General features: G+C 42.2%; 1 protein-coding gene across 1 annotated transcript in view; it reads right to left on the bottom strand.

Moving 5' to 3' along the window:
• LOC308230891 (uncharacterized protein) overlaps positions 1 to 12,069 on the bottom strand; it is a 42,558-nt gene extending 30,489 nt beyond the window's left edge. Inside the window, exon 1 of the mRNA XM_080635888.1 lies at positions 11,519 to 12,069. Within this exon, the coding sequence (XP_080492014.1) occupies positions 11,519 to 12,037 (519 nt within the window). The 5' untranslated portion in view covers positions 12,038 to 12,069. The remainder of the gene's footprint in view (positions 1 to 11,518) is intronic.
• Positions 12,070 to 14,577: the final 2,508 nt, after the last annotated feature.

Here is a 14,577-nt window from a genome sequence, read left to right as displayed (position 1 = left end):
AGAACAATGCAGTTCAGTGACTCTTCAGCAGCTGCTATTAGGCATCTGCTGTACAAATGACGCTGTCACTTGCATAAAACAACCAGTCCAGCAAGCCAGAGTTCATATGTCCTTTGGATAAGGTCTTTGATGAATAGACTGTCTTATCCTTCATTTCCAATCTATTATTAATAACATTCTCTGTGATCATCCAGACACAAAGAATTAAGACAATAACTCAGTAAGTGAATACCAGAGCCTTAGCTTGCCCAATGGAATAACAGTCACTAAGTTTGTGCCAAAAGACCATGGCTTCAGACATAATGATAAGCAATTACCACACAGGCTTGGAAGGTGCTTATACATAGTATATTAAGTTAAAATATTCCTTTTTCTTGCCATCTGGTAGCACCAAACCTATCAATTAAATTACCTGATGAAACACATTTCAGTATAAACCAATCTTAATTTGCAGTGTAACCATCTCTTTAATGATAATACACAAAGAATATAAATTAAAGCTTTTATGTATGACCATCTTCCTGTAGATAATGAAAAAAAAAATGGCTCAAGGTAGATAGTATTTCTGTGTTGCTCAAATAATGAAGAACTTTAGGAACTAACTTGTTGGGACAAGGAGGAGGATATGAACGAGCAGAAATAATAATTTCCTAATCAAACATGCCTACCTTTATCCCACCTCCCTTTGGACATGGCAGGCAGTTCAGAATAAAACTCTGCTCTAGCCTAGCACTGAACTGCTGTCTCTGTCTCTCTATTGTGTTGCAGTTTAACCCCAGCTGGCAACTAAGCAACACAAAACTGCTCGCTCACTCCACCACAGTGGGATGGGGGAGAGAATCAAAAGAGTAAAAGTGAGAAAACTCATGGGTTAAGGTAAAGACAGTTAATTAGGTGAAGCAGAAGCTGGACACACAAGCAAAGCAAAACAAGGAATCCATTCTCCAGGTGTTCAGGTGAACAGGCAGATGTCCAGCCATCTCCAGGATAGCAGAGCTTCATTACACATAACAGTTACTTGGGTGACAAATGGCATCACTTCAAACATCCCCCCTTTCCTCCTTCTCCCCTCAGCTTTTATATTGCTGAGCATGATGCCGTGCAGTACGGAATATTCCTTTGATCAGCTGGGGTCAGCTGTCCTGGCTGTGTTTCTTCCCAACCTCTTGTGCACCCCAAGTCTACTCGCTGGTGGGGTGGTGTGAGAGGCAGAAAAGGCCTTGACTCTGTATGAGCACTGCTAAGCAGTAATTAAAACATCTCTGTATTATCAACACTGTTTTCAGCAAAAATCCAAAACAAAGCCCCATACTAGCTGCTATGAAGAAAATGAACTTTACCCCAGCCAAAACCAGTACAACTGACTACATAGGGAGGGAGTGTTCACAGTATTTTCATTAAATACTGCAGGTAGGAGCTAGGAGGTAAGTGGTGTCAATTTGGGCATCACCGTCATGTGCATGTGGAGTGAGAAGAGGAATGCAGGCACAAGAACCTGCTGAGCTGCTGAGATACCTGACCAGTAAACTTTTGACAGTGTGTATGGCATGCCTGCTGCTGTTGGACTGCCCTGATACCATTACCCATCCCCATCCTTTCTTAGTACCATATCCAACCATTTAGTACTAGCCATGAAACTGTTGTTCTTGATGTGTGGCTTCATGCTGTTTTCCATTTCAGAAAGTAACCTGTCAAAGGGAGAGGGCACACTGCACAATGACTGTCTTTTGGCTGTATCATCTGAACACATTAAGGAAATGCTGTGGTTCATGGGCCGTAAAAACTGTAGTCCCAGCCTTCCAAATTTCATATTCTCTTTCCACAAGATCTGTGCATATTTTCTTCTCTATAAACATAGCTTTCATTACCTTGTCTTTTCAAAAACCACAAATTCTCTTTATTTCACTCACCAAAATTTCAACCTAAGTAACTGTTTTGCCACAGAGGAAGTTTAAATATGGAACTAGCTCAAGGCAACACCCAAATTCTGAACACATCCTGAAACACAAAGGTATTAGAATCTGAGATATGTATCTATCCACAACTTCCTTCTCCCAAATATCTCAGCTGAAGTTCTGCATCCGGTCTGCAAAACTGCAATGCTCTTCTGTCCCTCCCAAAATTGTAGACAAACTCAGATCTAGATCTAAATTTTACACACAAGCATGTTTCTAATTAAGAGAACAGGGATATTATTAACTGGCCTTGTAATGCCCATTTCTGTGTACAGTTGTTCTTTCACTTCCAGACATAGAGAAAACAGATTGCTACGCTCTGCAGTTACAGAAGGTAGTGTATGATAAGAATACCTATTGTAATAGGATATCCACAATTAATTTACCTAAAAAAATGTGTCATTTTGGTATTTTAATCTTTCATCCTATGAAAATACAGTGGGACACAGACAGCCAGATGCATACTAAGGATTTTTTTTCTGAATAAAAGTGATGACCAAAAGATTGTTTGGTTAATCCATTGATTTACCTTCTGATATATCTTCTGTCCTGAATATACATCTTCTGGTCAGATTCCCAGACTGATCTAATAGTTCCACAAAGCTGCATCCCATCAACTTCAAAATCTTCTAGGAAATTGTATCAGATTATGGGCACTGTAAAAGTGATTCCTATTCAGGTTTAAGGGTTGTTACACCCCTAAGAATCCAATGCCTTGGTGCTTGCCCCTTATCCTGAAATTATCCTTCATATAACCCAGGTTAAGACAGAAGTAAAATGAAAAAGCTTGTTTTCAGCATTATATTGTAATGGAGTCCCTCTGCAAAGTGTGTGCTTTCTCTCCTTTGCTTAAAAAATTCCTTCAGGAAAATAAACACACTCAAAATGCATTAATCATTATTCATTTAAAAGGGGTATTTATTAACATTAATTAAGTACTATTTAAAATATTAATATAATTTTTTGCTAGAAGTAAATGTTTAAAGCATTATTAGTCTACCTTTTTAAGTCTCCGCAGGAAGCAGAGCTGCTTTACCAATAGAAAGTGAGAATTTTACCTACTTTAACTCCTTTTGCCTCCGACTTCACAGTTTGGTGTAACTAAGCAAGTTAAACATGTTTTCCAGATTCTAAATATTACCTCACTCTTCATTCTTTTTTTAACACTGTACAGCCCTTGTTAACATGCACCTAATCTAGGAATGTACTAACAGTCAAATTCCCTCATCAACACATATTGCTCTTGACAGTGCTTAGCTATAAATAGTTAAGCTCAGCTTTTAATCATGTGATGTAGAGTTATGAATGACTTTCCCTTCTTAACGCACAATCATTTTTTGCCTGTAATTTCTTATATTCTTCCTTGGCTCAGAAGCTCACTTTATTTAAAAACTGGTAATTTATCACTGCTTCAGTGGATTTTAAAAACAAAAAAGCATTGTCCAGAACTAGTGGAGTTTGTAGATGTAAAACAAACACACATTGTGAAAATGCCAGGCAAAGGACTTTCTGAATAATACGGAACTTGCTCATATGAAGAAAAAAGATTTAGTAACACTAAAGTTCATATTAAATGTTTTAGAATAACATGCTGACACACACACTTATCTGATGATGTGTGTCTTACAGGTTAAATAAATGTTCTGAGAACTTGCAGGTGTGCAGAATTATGTAAAAAGGCCTTAAGTATGCCTAGCTATTCTGCTTAAATATACTGGTAGATTAATCATGGTAAATTCTTAATTCTGTGGTAGACAAATACATAAATACATTGTACTACTATATGAGGTACTACTACATGTAGTGTATATATACATATACACACACTATTCACAGATGTACAGCTCTTACTCACAGTATTGCTAGTTATGGGTTTTTTAAAAAAAACAGGCAGAGCCTGTCTGAAATAATTTTGAAAGCTGGAATTTCAGACTCAGTAGACCAATAAGTTCATTAAAAGGTTATCTAGTAAGTCTGATTAAATTCTTTTGCTTAAGAAGGGTTTGTAGGATCAGGATTTCAAACTGGGCAAAAGATTTATACCTTCAGTTGAATTTTGTCAGAAGTGCAAAATATTATTGATATTTAGCACTGAAATCCTTTCAAAAAGCTTAGTCTTCATGCCATGTAGAAAACAGTGTTTCTAAAAATTATCTTATCTTTAGCATTTCCCTTTTTACTTAAACTATGTCAGAAAAGATTGTGGTCTCTCCATCCATTTAAACAGAAGATCCTACACAATTTCGTCCAATGTGAGCAGTTAATCTACAGAAAGACTGGACTTTTTCCTGTCTTCTTCCTTTCTTAGTTTCTGAAGTGCTGTAATTAAAAGTATATCAGTGTATCAACCCAAGAACGTTCATAGAGCAGAGTGACACTGACCAAGAAACACCAGGCAGTAGTTCTTGAACTCTCAATTATTCAGTAAGAGAAGGGGCAGGTACATTCATTCACTTGGGAAACCTACCATGTTTGCTAAATGAGGCCTTACACTGCACAGATAGGGGATTGGAATGCCTTGACGATGCAGCTTTAATAATATTCTTTCTCTCAGTCTTGCTACACTGAGAACAGCAACTGCAGAATTATCCAACTCTAGGAAAAGGCTTAGTTTCATCTTCTGCAAAATTCCCAAAATGCGGGTTCTTCCCACATGCCTAAACAGGGGAAATGATGGAACTGCTTCCACATTTCCTGCTCCTCTTTATCCTTTCTTTCCCCTCTTTTCTGTATTCAATATTAATAACAAATGGATAAAACCAGGCATTAACTGTACATCTGGTTCAGCTCTGGCAAGAGCTGTCACGATGCAAGTGGCAACAGCTGCCAAGTCCTTTAATTTCAAACTGGAAATTCTCATATTAAAACTTTCTGTAAGAGACTGACTGATTTTTGCTGCCAAGTTAAACAGGCCAGTCCCATCGGTAAGACACTGTTGTAACTCCTCTTCTTTCCAAACACACAGCAAATAACAAAATGCCATTCATGAATTCAGTTAAGAGAATGTGAGGGAGGAGAAATGCATCATGTTTTTTCCCGCCATTTTGACCCAGATTGATAAAATTTCATTTTATGAGCTGATTTTGTGTAAGCTGAATTGGATTTAAGAGATATGACTATTTGTTTGCCCTGTTCTTAATATAATAATTACATAAAATAGTAACCCCAAATTGCGATCAAACGAATTTTACTGGACTAAAAACTACAGCATTTCAGAATGCCACCAGAGGGAGCCAACGCAATTGCAAACCTGAAAGTCTAGCTCTTTTGGGAAGAGAGTCAAAAAAAAAAAAAATAAAAAGAGCAACCAACCAACCAAACCAACAAACAAAAAAATCCTACAACTTTATGTAATGATCATTATCCTGCAAAATAGCAAGCAGCCAAGAAACAAATTTATGGTTCTGAAGCAAAGTGTTTGTGCCTTTCAAAGTAAAAAACTCCACATTCCAATTACGTATAATGAGAATCATCAATGTAAATGAAAAACAAACAAAAAGCAACCAACAAACTCTCTTATACTTTTTTCCCAGGAATAGATGCTGTGTTCACTGAATCTGATTCTACCTAGCAATGCATCTGATACTTTCTGTCTTACTGCTTTTACTTTGATTTTACTAGAATCAAGAGTAATGTGGCGATTGTCAGCCAATGTCTTGCAGATACACCGTAGTGTTCAGCTCTTACTTCAAGCAGCTGTGCTCTAAGCACATCATTCTCAGCAGTTCCTCATTTGTGGTTTTGGCTATTCAACTGACTTTAAATATTCATCTCTTCTTTCAATTTTAAAGTTCACTGTGATTAATTTCTGCAACTTTTTTTAAGTGTCAGGCTTTTACAGTTGAGCAAGATGGTTAACCATCCATTACATCTTGAACAATCTCTGGTGGATGTGCACATTTGCTTTTCTCTATCATGAATAGTAATGGAAATGGCAATTAATTTCTGTAAGGGCTTTTTAATGTTTTATTTTATACCATCTTCCTTCTTCAGTCTGCTAAATTTAAAAACCTATCCACTTCCCTTCTATTGCTCGTGCACCCATGAAAATTGTGTCAGAAGCAAAGGAACCAATCTCAGGGCTTCTCCTAACAGAGATGAACAGGACCAGCAGTTTCCTCTAGCCTTCAGCTCGCTCTTTTGCACTTCCATGACTCGGATAAGACATGGGCTTTCTGTTTTCTTCAGGACAAAGGGGAAAACAAAACAAAAAAGTAAAGGGGGGGGGAGGTAAGGAAGAATAGTGAAGAGGAAGACAAAAAGACTGCAGAGTGGAGAAGCCAAATGCAGGTGTAATAGTACAACAAACAGCAAGGATAAAACCCAACTACTTAGAGAGAAATTAAGCCTTACTGGTTTTTGTTAGCTATGAGGACCACAGAGGGTTTCTCAAGGTTTCCCTCTGCACACTGGATTACTGTAATCAGTGGAGTACTTCCCTGAGTAAGGAAAAATGTGGTTTCCATTGCAGGTGGCTCTTTTATCCTAAGAAAAGGAGATAGGAGTAAACTATTACCCCATCAAGTCACAGTTTATCTAGAAAGGAGGCTATTCTTCTGTTTCCCATGCACAACACAACAAACTAGTAAATGGTGGAGACTGGAGGACCAGGAGCAGGAATGAAGCCAGCATTACAACAAATGGATACAGTGCTGGTAGCTTTGATCTAGTGCTTGGTTGTTAAAATAAATGACTTGTCAACTTTGGTTTTTGCTGACACTATTTTTAGCACTTTTGGGGTTGTTTTTAACCAAATTTTTTTTTTTTTTTTAATTTATCATTTTTATTTTTAACATTCATCAAGCCCTGAAAGTTTTCTCTAATTAAACTCTTAGAGAAAGCTTGCTAACAGACATCATATTGTTCATACAAGCTCCATTAACCCAGATGCCATTTAGAAGATTCCAAACTGTCATTTGTTGTGTTTTTTACTTAATACCAGATGCTTTCACAGACAAAATACCTTGATGATATACTATGATGCTTGAATATCAGATTACAATGTTGCTTTCTCTCTCAGCTACAGTGTTGTCTAAACTCTGGATTTTTTGAGTCATTAATACATTTTTCAGCAATGTATATCTGGCTGAAACTTTCCAAAACCTTTACAAAAGCAGCAAAACATCATAAATTTCCCTTTATACTTCCATGACATGTTCTGATAGTGTTTGCAAGGTATGGTCAGTTTCCCTTGTGTTAACTACCAGATAAAGACTAAACTGACTTCTATTCATTGTTGGCTCAGCACACTGACTTCTTTTTTGCCCGCTGATTTTTCAGTACTACAGCAGTACAATCTAGCAAACTCAGAGAACAGCAAGTATTGTTCAAGGTCTGGGGCACTAGTGAGTTCTGATATGGGAGCATAAAATTTTCTGGGCTTTTTTTTCCAAGTCTTCTGCAGGATCTTTTGTGTATTTCTAATTTCATACCTTAAGCAACCACACAGATTTTGGTTTTAATGGCACTTCTTCTCTATGCTCATCTTTGATTTCATTGTCTGGTTTCTCCATCATAATTACCTAGCCTGCACTTGCCTGCAATGCCTATATTAAGTGACCATTGAATGCATAAGAGAAGTTTATGATGATCAGTCTTCTAAGATAAAGTTAAATAAACTGCATATTCCCTCATTTATAGTTTTGTACTATACCTTTAAATATCTCCCCATGCTCTTTACAGGGGGAGATATCTTTACCTAATTTCTTTGTGTGATGCCTTTATCTCAAGACATATTTGTTTTGGATACCTAACTTCAGTCTATGGTGCTTTTTCCTGTATTACTTTCTGTGGGTTCTGCTATCCCATGTTTTCCTCTCTTAGGTTCATGATTCCCTTTTTTTGAATGACAGCTGTTTAAGCCTAGAACTGATAAGAGGCAAGAGTCAGACCTTATAGTTATAGCTGTATATGACGGTGTTGGTTTTTTTCATGTTTGCCTCTACAGTTTTCCTTCTTAGGCACTACATGATTGGTCTACCTTGAAGCAAATTATTGACAATGTCAAGATTCTAAGAAATTCCATATTTCAGACCAAGTCAGATCAATGGCGAAATTGTTTGGGTTCACTGTAGTTTTTCACCACAGCCAGAAAGTAATGACTATTCTTGTAGTCATATGGTAGGCATATTTTAGTATCCAGAATTGCATTACACAGGAATACTTACATTAGTACACAACCTGTTGGGGTTCTGGAGTGTCTCAATATGTCTCTAAAGGCTTTGCTGCATAAACACTCTTTTGGGATTACTCAAAACCAATACATCTCATACATCAGAGAAGTGCATTCTGCATACCAGCTTGATCAATCTTGTTCCTATTTAATTACTAGGTCCTGTTCTCTGATTTTTAGGCAGGACATCTCTCAGATTTTGCTAAAGTTGAAATTTTTCCTTAAAACCAGACAGCCTCCACTTTTCCTTGTTTGAATTTTACAGTTTTTTATGGTATCTCTCCAAGTACATTTGCTTGGCCATCCCTTCTGAAGGGAAAAGTGATCAGAATGCAGATTCCCTTTGAGAAGTTTATTCTTACTCAGAGTACCCACTGGATTTAAACCATGATATAAGAATAGAAATGGTTATATTCAACTATTCAACTTTTCCATCAGGGTGCTTTTTACCTAAACAGAAATGGGGTTCTGCGTAGGCACTTCTCTATTTTATTTCACAATTCTTAGGACATAAACTTTCAATCCCTGAGACTCCTCCAACAGGTTTTTAAAAGGCTCCATTTATTAAACAGTTCACATGATTCAACATGGAGAGGAAGCTGCCCAGCTGTGTGGCTGCATTTAGTAAACTATACCAAGCATGCTAATAGGGGAAAAAGCCCCTTAGGTCCCTTCTCCCACTAGTCCACCAGGCAGTGACATAGAACGTCACAGTCCTCTTTACCTTGAATTTCTTCAGCTGTTGATTTTACATGGGATGTCTGATCATTCATTCTCTCAAGTGATGTAAATTGATTTTTCTAATAACTTCTAAAACTTTGGTTTAGCTTGATCAAAATACATTAGCACAGAAAGAGATAACTGAGTCATACAGACCACGCAACAAATCCATTACACTGGACAGAAATTGTGTTAGGCCAAAACTCACACAGAAAGAAGTACTGTAATTAAATATGCCATCTGATAACTCACACATTCTTACAAAGCTTATTAAATCCTGTGCTGTGAACTTCACAAGGTGACGGTATAGACAAAAATTACATGGAAAACAGAGCACAGAGCACACAGTGTTGGATATGTGTGAATGGGCAGCAGTAAGAGTGTATAAAATAGCTATAAAGAGTAATCAGAATAAAATGTATTCAATTGCAGAAACTCTTCTGAGCTGGGGCATCCTAAAGACCATACCAGTGAAGTACTTCGTTCCTCATCTAGGGCTTGTGTTTTACACTGACTCAGCAGCATTAATTTCTGCAGTTACAGAAGGCTGTTCCCCCACCGCACGCCCCTCCCGGAATATAAAATTACAGTCACTGGGTTGAAATGACTTGTGCCATTTTACAGTCTGGCAAAAGACAAGGGCCTGACTTACTGCTCACAAAACTTACCTGCCAGCAACTGCTGGTTCTAAGGACTGCTCTCATTTCTTTCAGGCCACCAGGATCATTGTGGTAACTATAGCAAGGATGAAACTGCTGGTGCAAGGAGTTGCTCTAACAACATTTTGCCCTATGCTTAACACATTCCCCCTACTGATGCTTCCCAGACCACTCAATAAAATGCAGAAGAGGCAAAACCACTTCTGTAGTTTTTTCCATTTTTCCTCAGTTTGAACCCCTACCACACCAAAATATCTACACAACTTGTGAGCCTGGCTCCGGTGTTGTCAAAGTGCTTAGCAATGCCAAAAATTTGCAAGAGATGGTAGGGAGACAGCAGAAGTCATGTTCCAAGAGAAGGCAGCCCAAGGAGAGGTCTGTACAGGAACCTGAGGCAAAACCAGATCTGAGGTAAAGAGCAGAAGCTAGCGAAGGTCTGGCTGCAGCAAGCACCACCACTTACACATCTCTGATACCTGACCCCACGGATCAAGGAACAGAAGGAATTCAGAAGGGACTGCTAAAAAAGTCTGAACTAGAGCTACGTGTGAGTGATCTCACAAAATGCAAACAGGCAGTGTTTGGTCCCCCAGTCTCCCAGCTGAAAATAAACCATCATCATCTGCTGAGTAAAATTTTAACCCACACAGCAAGTTTAGACCAGCCTAGCAACACGGGTTTTGATCCTGCTTTGGGAGGTTTAATGCTATCACCTGGTCACAGCCCTACCAGTTCACCTCATTATGCTACCTCTAAAGTAACGACATTATTATGAGGCTTTAATTATTATTTTTCACTTGTCAGGACAAAATTTGAATCTGTTGCATCCACTGGGAAACACGTTTATATTTAAGTGCTTAAACAAGCAGGTCAGTATTTAGAAAAGCTTTATTTCCAGGTCATGTCTATTTAGATGTCTACATACAGATTGCTGTTTGTTCTTTAGCTATGCTTGTCTGAAAAAGCTACGCTGGGGTCCTTTTACCCGAAGAAATATCACAAACTTACAACCATGTTACTGCTGACCGAGTTGGTATGATGCCATACCGTCAGTATACGTCCTCTGCCTTTTAGTCTCAAATCCCAAAGTAACCGGTTTCCATTTCTCTCGTCCCCTTTTTGGGTAGGTAAGAAGCAGGTGCTAGAGTCTCTTCACTCCCAGGACTGCTGACTCCAGGGCTTCTCGGGTTCCCGTAAAGAGAAACTGCGTGAATGACTGGCAAAAATACAAAAGCCAAGACACCCGAGCTCCTGCTCTGCTGCCCGCCGCCTGTCCTCGGGCGCTTTCTTCGTCCTGCAGCGCTCCCGGGGCGCTCCGCGGTGGGGCGGGCGGAAGAGACGGGGCAGCATGCCGCTCCCCACCGGGGAGAACCACAACAAACACGAGCCATGGCGCAGCCTTTTCCCTTCCTCCGCCCTCTCCCCACCGTCTCCCGGTGCTGGACAAGCTGTGGGACGTCAGCAGCCACCGGAACAGCCCCTTCCCTTCCCCGGGCCTGCATGACACAATGCACGGCGTGACGCTGCTGCACATCGCCCGAGGGCTCGGGACCCGCCAGAGCCTTTCCGAGACCAGCAAAAGAGACTGAGGGAGGAAGGGCAGTGGTGACTGCAGTGCCCCCCTAAAGCCTCCGGGCACCAGCACAGGGGGTGCCTGGGCCAGATGCGCCGTCGCCCGCGGAGCGGCTGCGCATGGCCCCCGGGGCCCCCGGGGCTCCTCGTTAGTATAGTGGTAAGTATCCCCGCCTGTCACGCGGGAGACCGGGGTTCGATTCCCCGACGGGGAGAGCAGCGTTCGAGCGCGCTTTTTGTTTCCAGGCCCTTTGTTCGGCGGCCGCCGCGCTAGGCCCGGCCGCTGGCACCAGCCAGCAAAACAAGTACGCGCCCCTGGCAGAAAACACACTCTAGCCTCCCCGTCGGGGAATCGAACCCCGGTCTCCCGCGTGACAGGCGGGGATACTCACCACTATACTAACGAGGAGTTGCCTCACAGGGCTTTTTCGGAGGAATACCTTTATCTGCAAATGCATCCTTACTTCCCCTCCTGTTCGGGAACAATGACAAAGAACGGGAGTTGGCAGAAGGGGCGGTCTCTGAGCAGCGGGAACCGGTACCCACCAGTCTGCGTAAGGAGGTGGTGTTGCGAGGCCGACAGGTCCCTGCTGCGAGGGGCCGGTAGCGGGTGTGCAGGTGGGTAGAGTTAACATGCTGGCGCCGGAAGGAGATGAAGCCGTGTTGGAGAGGGGCCTGTGCGGGGGTGCGGGTTTAATCGGTACGGTTTCCATAGTGGGTGAGGAGGCTCTTCGTCTTCTCCCCACCCCTCTGCTCTGTCCCTGTCTCGGCACCCGTGCTGGCCCCTCCAAGGCCGGAGGCTGCCAATAGTGGGCGAGTTCTGAAACACGGCTTACACCTGCCCAGCAGGACCTCGTGGCGCAACGGTAGCGCGTCTGACTCCAGATCAGAAGGCTGCGTGTTCGAATCACGTCGGGGTCATCTCGTTTTTCTTTCTTCATTTCCACTGTCTGGTTCATGTCGGAGGAGACGGAGAGATGTCAGGGTGTCTTTTACCCTAAAGGTCGGGGTCAGTCTCTTTTTGCTTGGCCCTGAGAGGGAGGCAGAAGTACAAATCGAGGCCATCTGAACGGTGTCACGGACGAGGTAGCCTGCGGACAGAAACGCCAGAAATAGTTGTTCGGAAAGTGTTTGGCGCTCACATTTCGGCAGCAGCGGGGTCGGGGGACGCGCCGAGAGGGAAGCAGTGCCTGGAGAGGCCCGGAAACAGGGTACAGTGCTTCCCTGCCCGCCGTGGGACCGCAGTGGCCTGCAGCGCAGCCCGAGGATCTCTCCGCGGCTGGAGGCGGGAAGCGGCGTGCGGATCCTGCCGCGGGGTTGTTTTCTAATATCACACTTAAACACGGAAGGCAAAGAACGTATCAGAGATCAAAGTTCTACAAAGACAACCCACTGTGTGGAAATTATGAGGACAGATCAGAAAGATGCATGAAATTAGCAACTTTAAGTTTTAAATGGGACCCCCAAAATGGCAGGGACACCCTGTTTTCAGTGCACATGAAGAGGGGTGGAATACAGGCACTGGAAACAGGTGGTCGTGGAGGTCAACTCCTGTCAGGGAGCAGAGGGATTGAGTGCCAGGGGACACCCTTCGGGGGGTGATGGGTTGAGGCTGTGAAACACAGGAGTTTTCTCAGCGTAGCCATTCCCACATACTGAGATGCCAGAGGCAGAAAGACACAGAAAGCCCTGAATTTTTATCTAGAGGTGAGAGTGAGTCCTAGAAGTAATACTTTGGTAATTTGGATGGACTGGAAAGTTTTACACTTAATGAAACTGAATTTGGAAGGAAACAGAACAGTTTGTCAAAAGGCCTGAATTTGAGGCATGGAGAGAAACACTTCAGAGATACAATTCTAAATTTGGAGAATTGATTGTTAGTGTTGTAAACCATGGCAGAAAATGAAGAGGATACAGAAGTCCTGGAAACCAGACTCAGCAGAGTCATCCAATTATGTGGGTTTTTCAAGATAAAGACTGTGGGATTTACAGGCTAATATTTATTACATATACCCGTAAAACCTCTCAAATACAGAAATTCTGCATCTTCCTTAAGTGCTCTGTTCCAGTGGTTTGCTGTCCTAACTGTTAGGAAGCAGCTATGTGTATTTTAATCCTGATGTCTCTTTCAACGTAATTTAAATCCAGCCCTTGTGCTATCGCACTGGAGGACAGTTTATTCCTTTCCTTTTTATAGGTACTTCTTACATATGTGAAATTTGCTGTGCCTCTCCACAGCTGCTCTAGGGTAACAGACCGTGTTTGCTGGGCCTCTGATGATTTGTGTTACTCGCCTCTGGAGTCTTTCCAAATGTGTTGCATTTTTAAGTGCCCAGAACTAGTCACAGTATTTCAGCTGACTCAGGTTTTACCAGGTCTGAAAAGAAGCAGAGGACTGCCTGACATGCTACGCTGACAGGACTTCCATTTCGGTGGGTAGTCCTTGTTTTTTTCTGATGCAGGATCTGTTAGATGGATGCATTTCATACTGGATGGATAATCTGTTAGATGTTTCCCTGGTCTCACAAAATACCTGATGCCTGTGCCCTGTGGTCCCTCAGAGAGCTGGGTGTCAGAATCGGTGGCAATCTGCTCACACTCCTGTCCACACCCAGAGCAAGTGCATGGCTTGAGCATTCCAGATTGCTGCCAGGCACTGGCACTGGCTTGCAGTGAGGGTCCATCTCCTGATAATACAGAATATCTATTAATGGGAGTCAAAGTTCTCAGAGTGTGGTTTCACACTATCAGACCTTGCGCAACGCAGGTGCAGGGTGTCATGAAGCAGCTGGTCTGGCTCAGCCCTGCCGGTCCCTGCCTGCCTGCTTCCCCCACTCCACTTGGATCATGTTGTGCAACTGTGCAGCGGCAGCTGCTGGCTCAGCATGCAGATCTCGTGGCACAAATAGGAGATCCAGCACAAGGAAAGCATCAGGGGTGAGTGGCCTGGGACAGGAGGGAGAGCAGGATTTGGCAACCACCATGACTACCACCACCATTCAGTTAACTTGTCAGTTGTTCTTTGGAGAGAGAGCCTACTGTCCCTAAATTGAAACAACCTAGTGACATTTCAAAACTAAAAGAATTAAATACACCTTAGCCCCCTGCTCCTGTGGGGGCAGTTGTACAGACCACCTGCAGCACTGGGCACCCTGCGTCAACAGCAAGGGCAACCACCTGTCTTTACCATGTCAGGTGATTGCAGATCCAGCAGCATCCCTCAAGGGGCTGCCTGGCCTGTTCCACTGATACATCCCTGTTCCCAAGTATATCCACTGGCCAATTTAGCAAGAGATGAGACGTCTTATCTAAGGGAATTGCTCTAGAAGTGATATGCTCCATTGGAGTAAAATGTGCTTTTTTCTTACTGCTTTGCTATTTCTACTTGGATTATGCTTTAAAAAAGACCCCCTGGATAAGAAAGAGTTACTAAAAAGCCACCTAATCTTCTCTAAACCCTCCATGGAATTTAGGATAATTTTTGAACACAGAGGCAGAG

The sequence above is a fragment of the Psittacula echo genome, assembly GCF_963264785.1.
Source record: "Psittacula echo genome assembly, chromosome: 1".
In the NCBI taxonomy this organism is placed as follows: Eukaryota; Metazoa; Chordata; class Aves; order Psittaciformes; family Psittacidae; genus Psittacula; species Psittacula echo.
The sequence above is the reverse complement of the archived record's forward strand: the minus strand, read 5'-3'. Positions and strand labels throughout refer to the sequence as shown.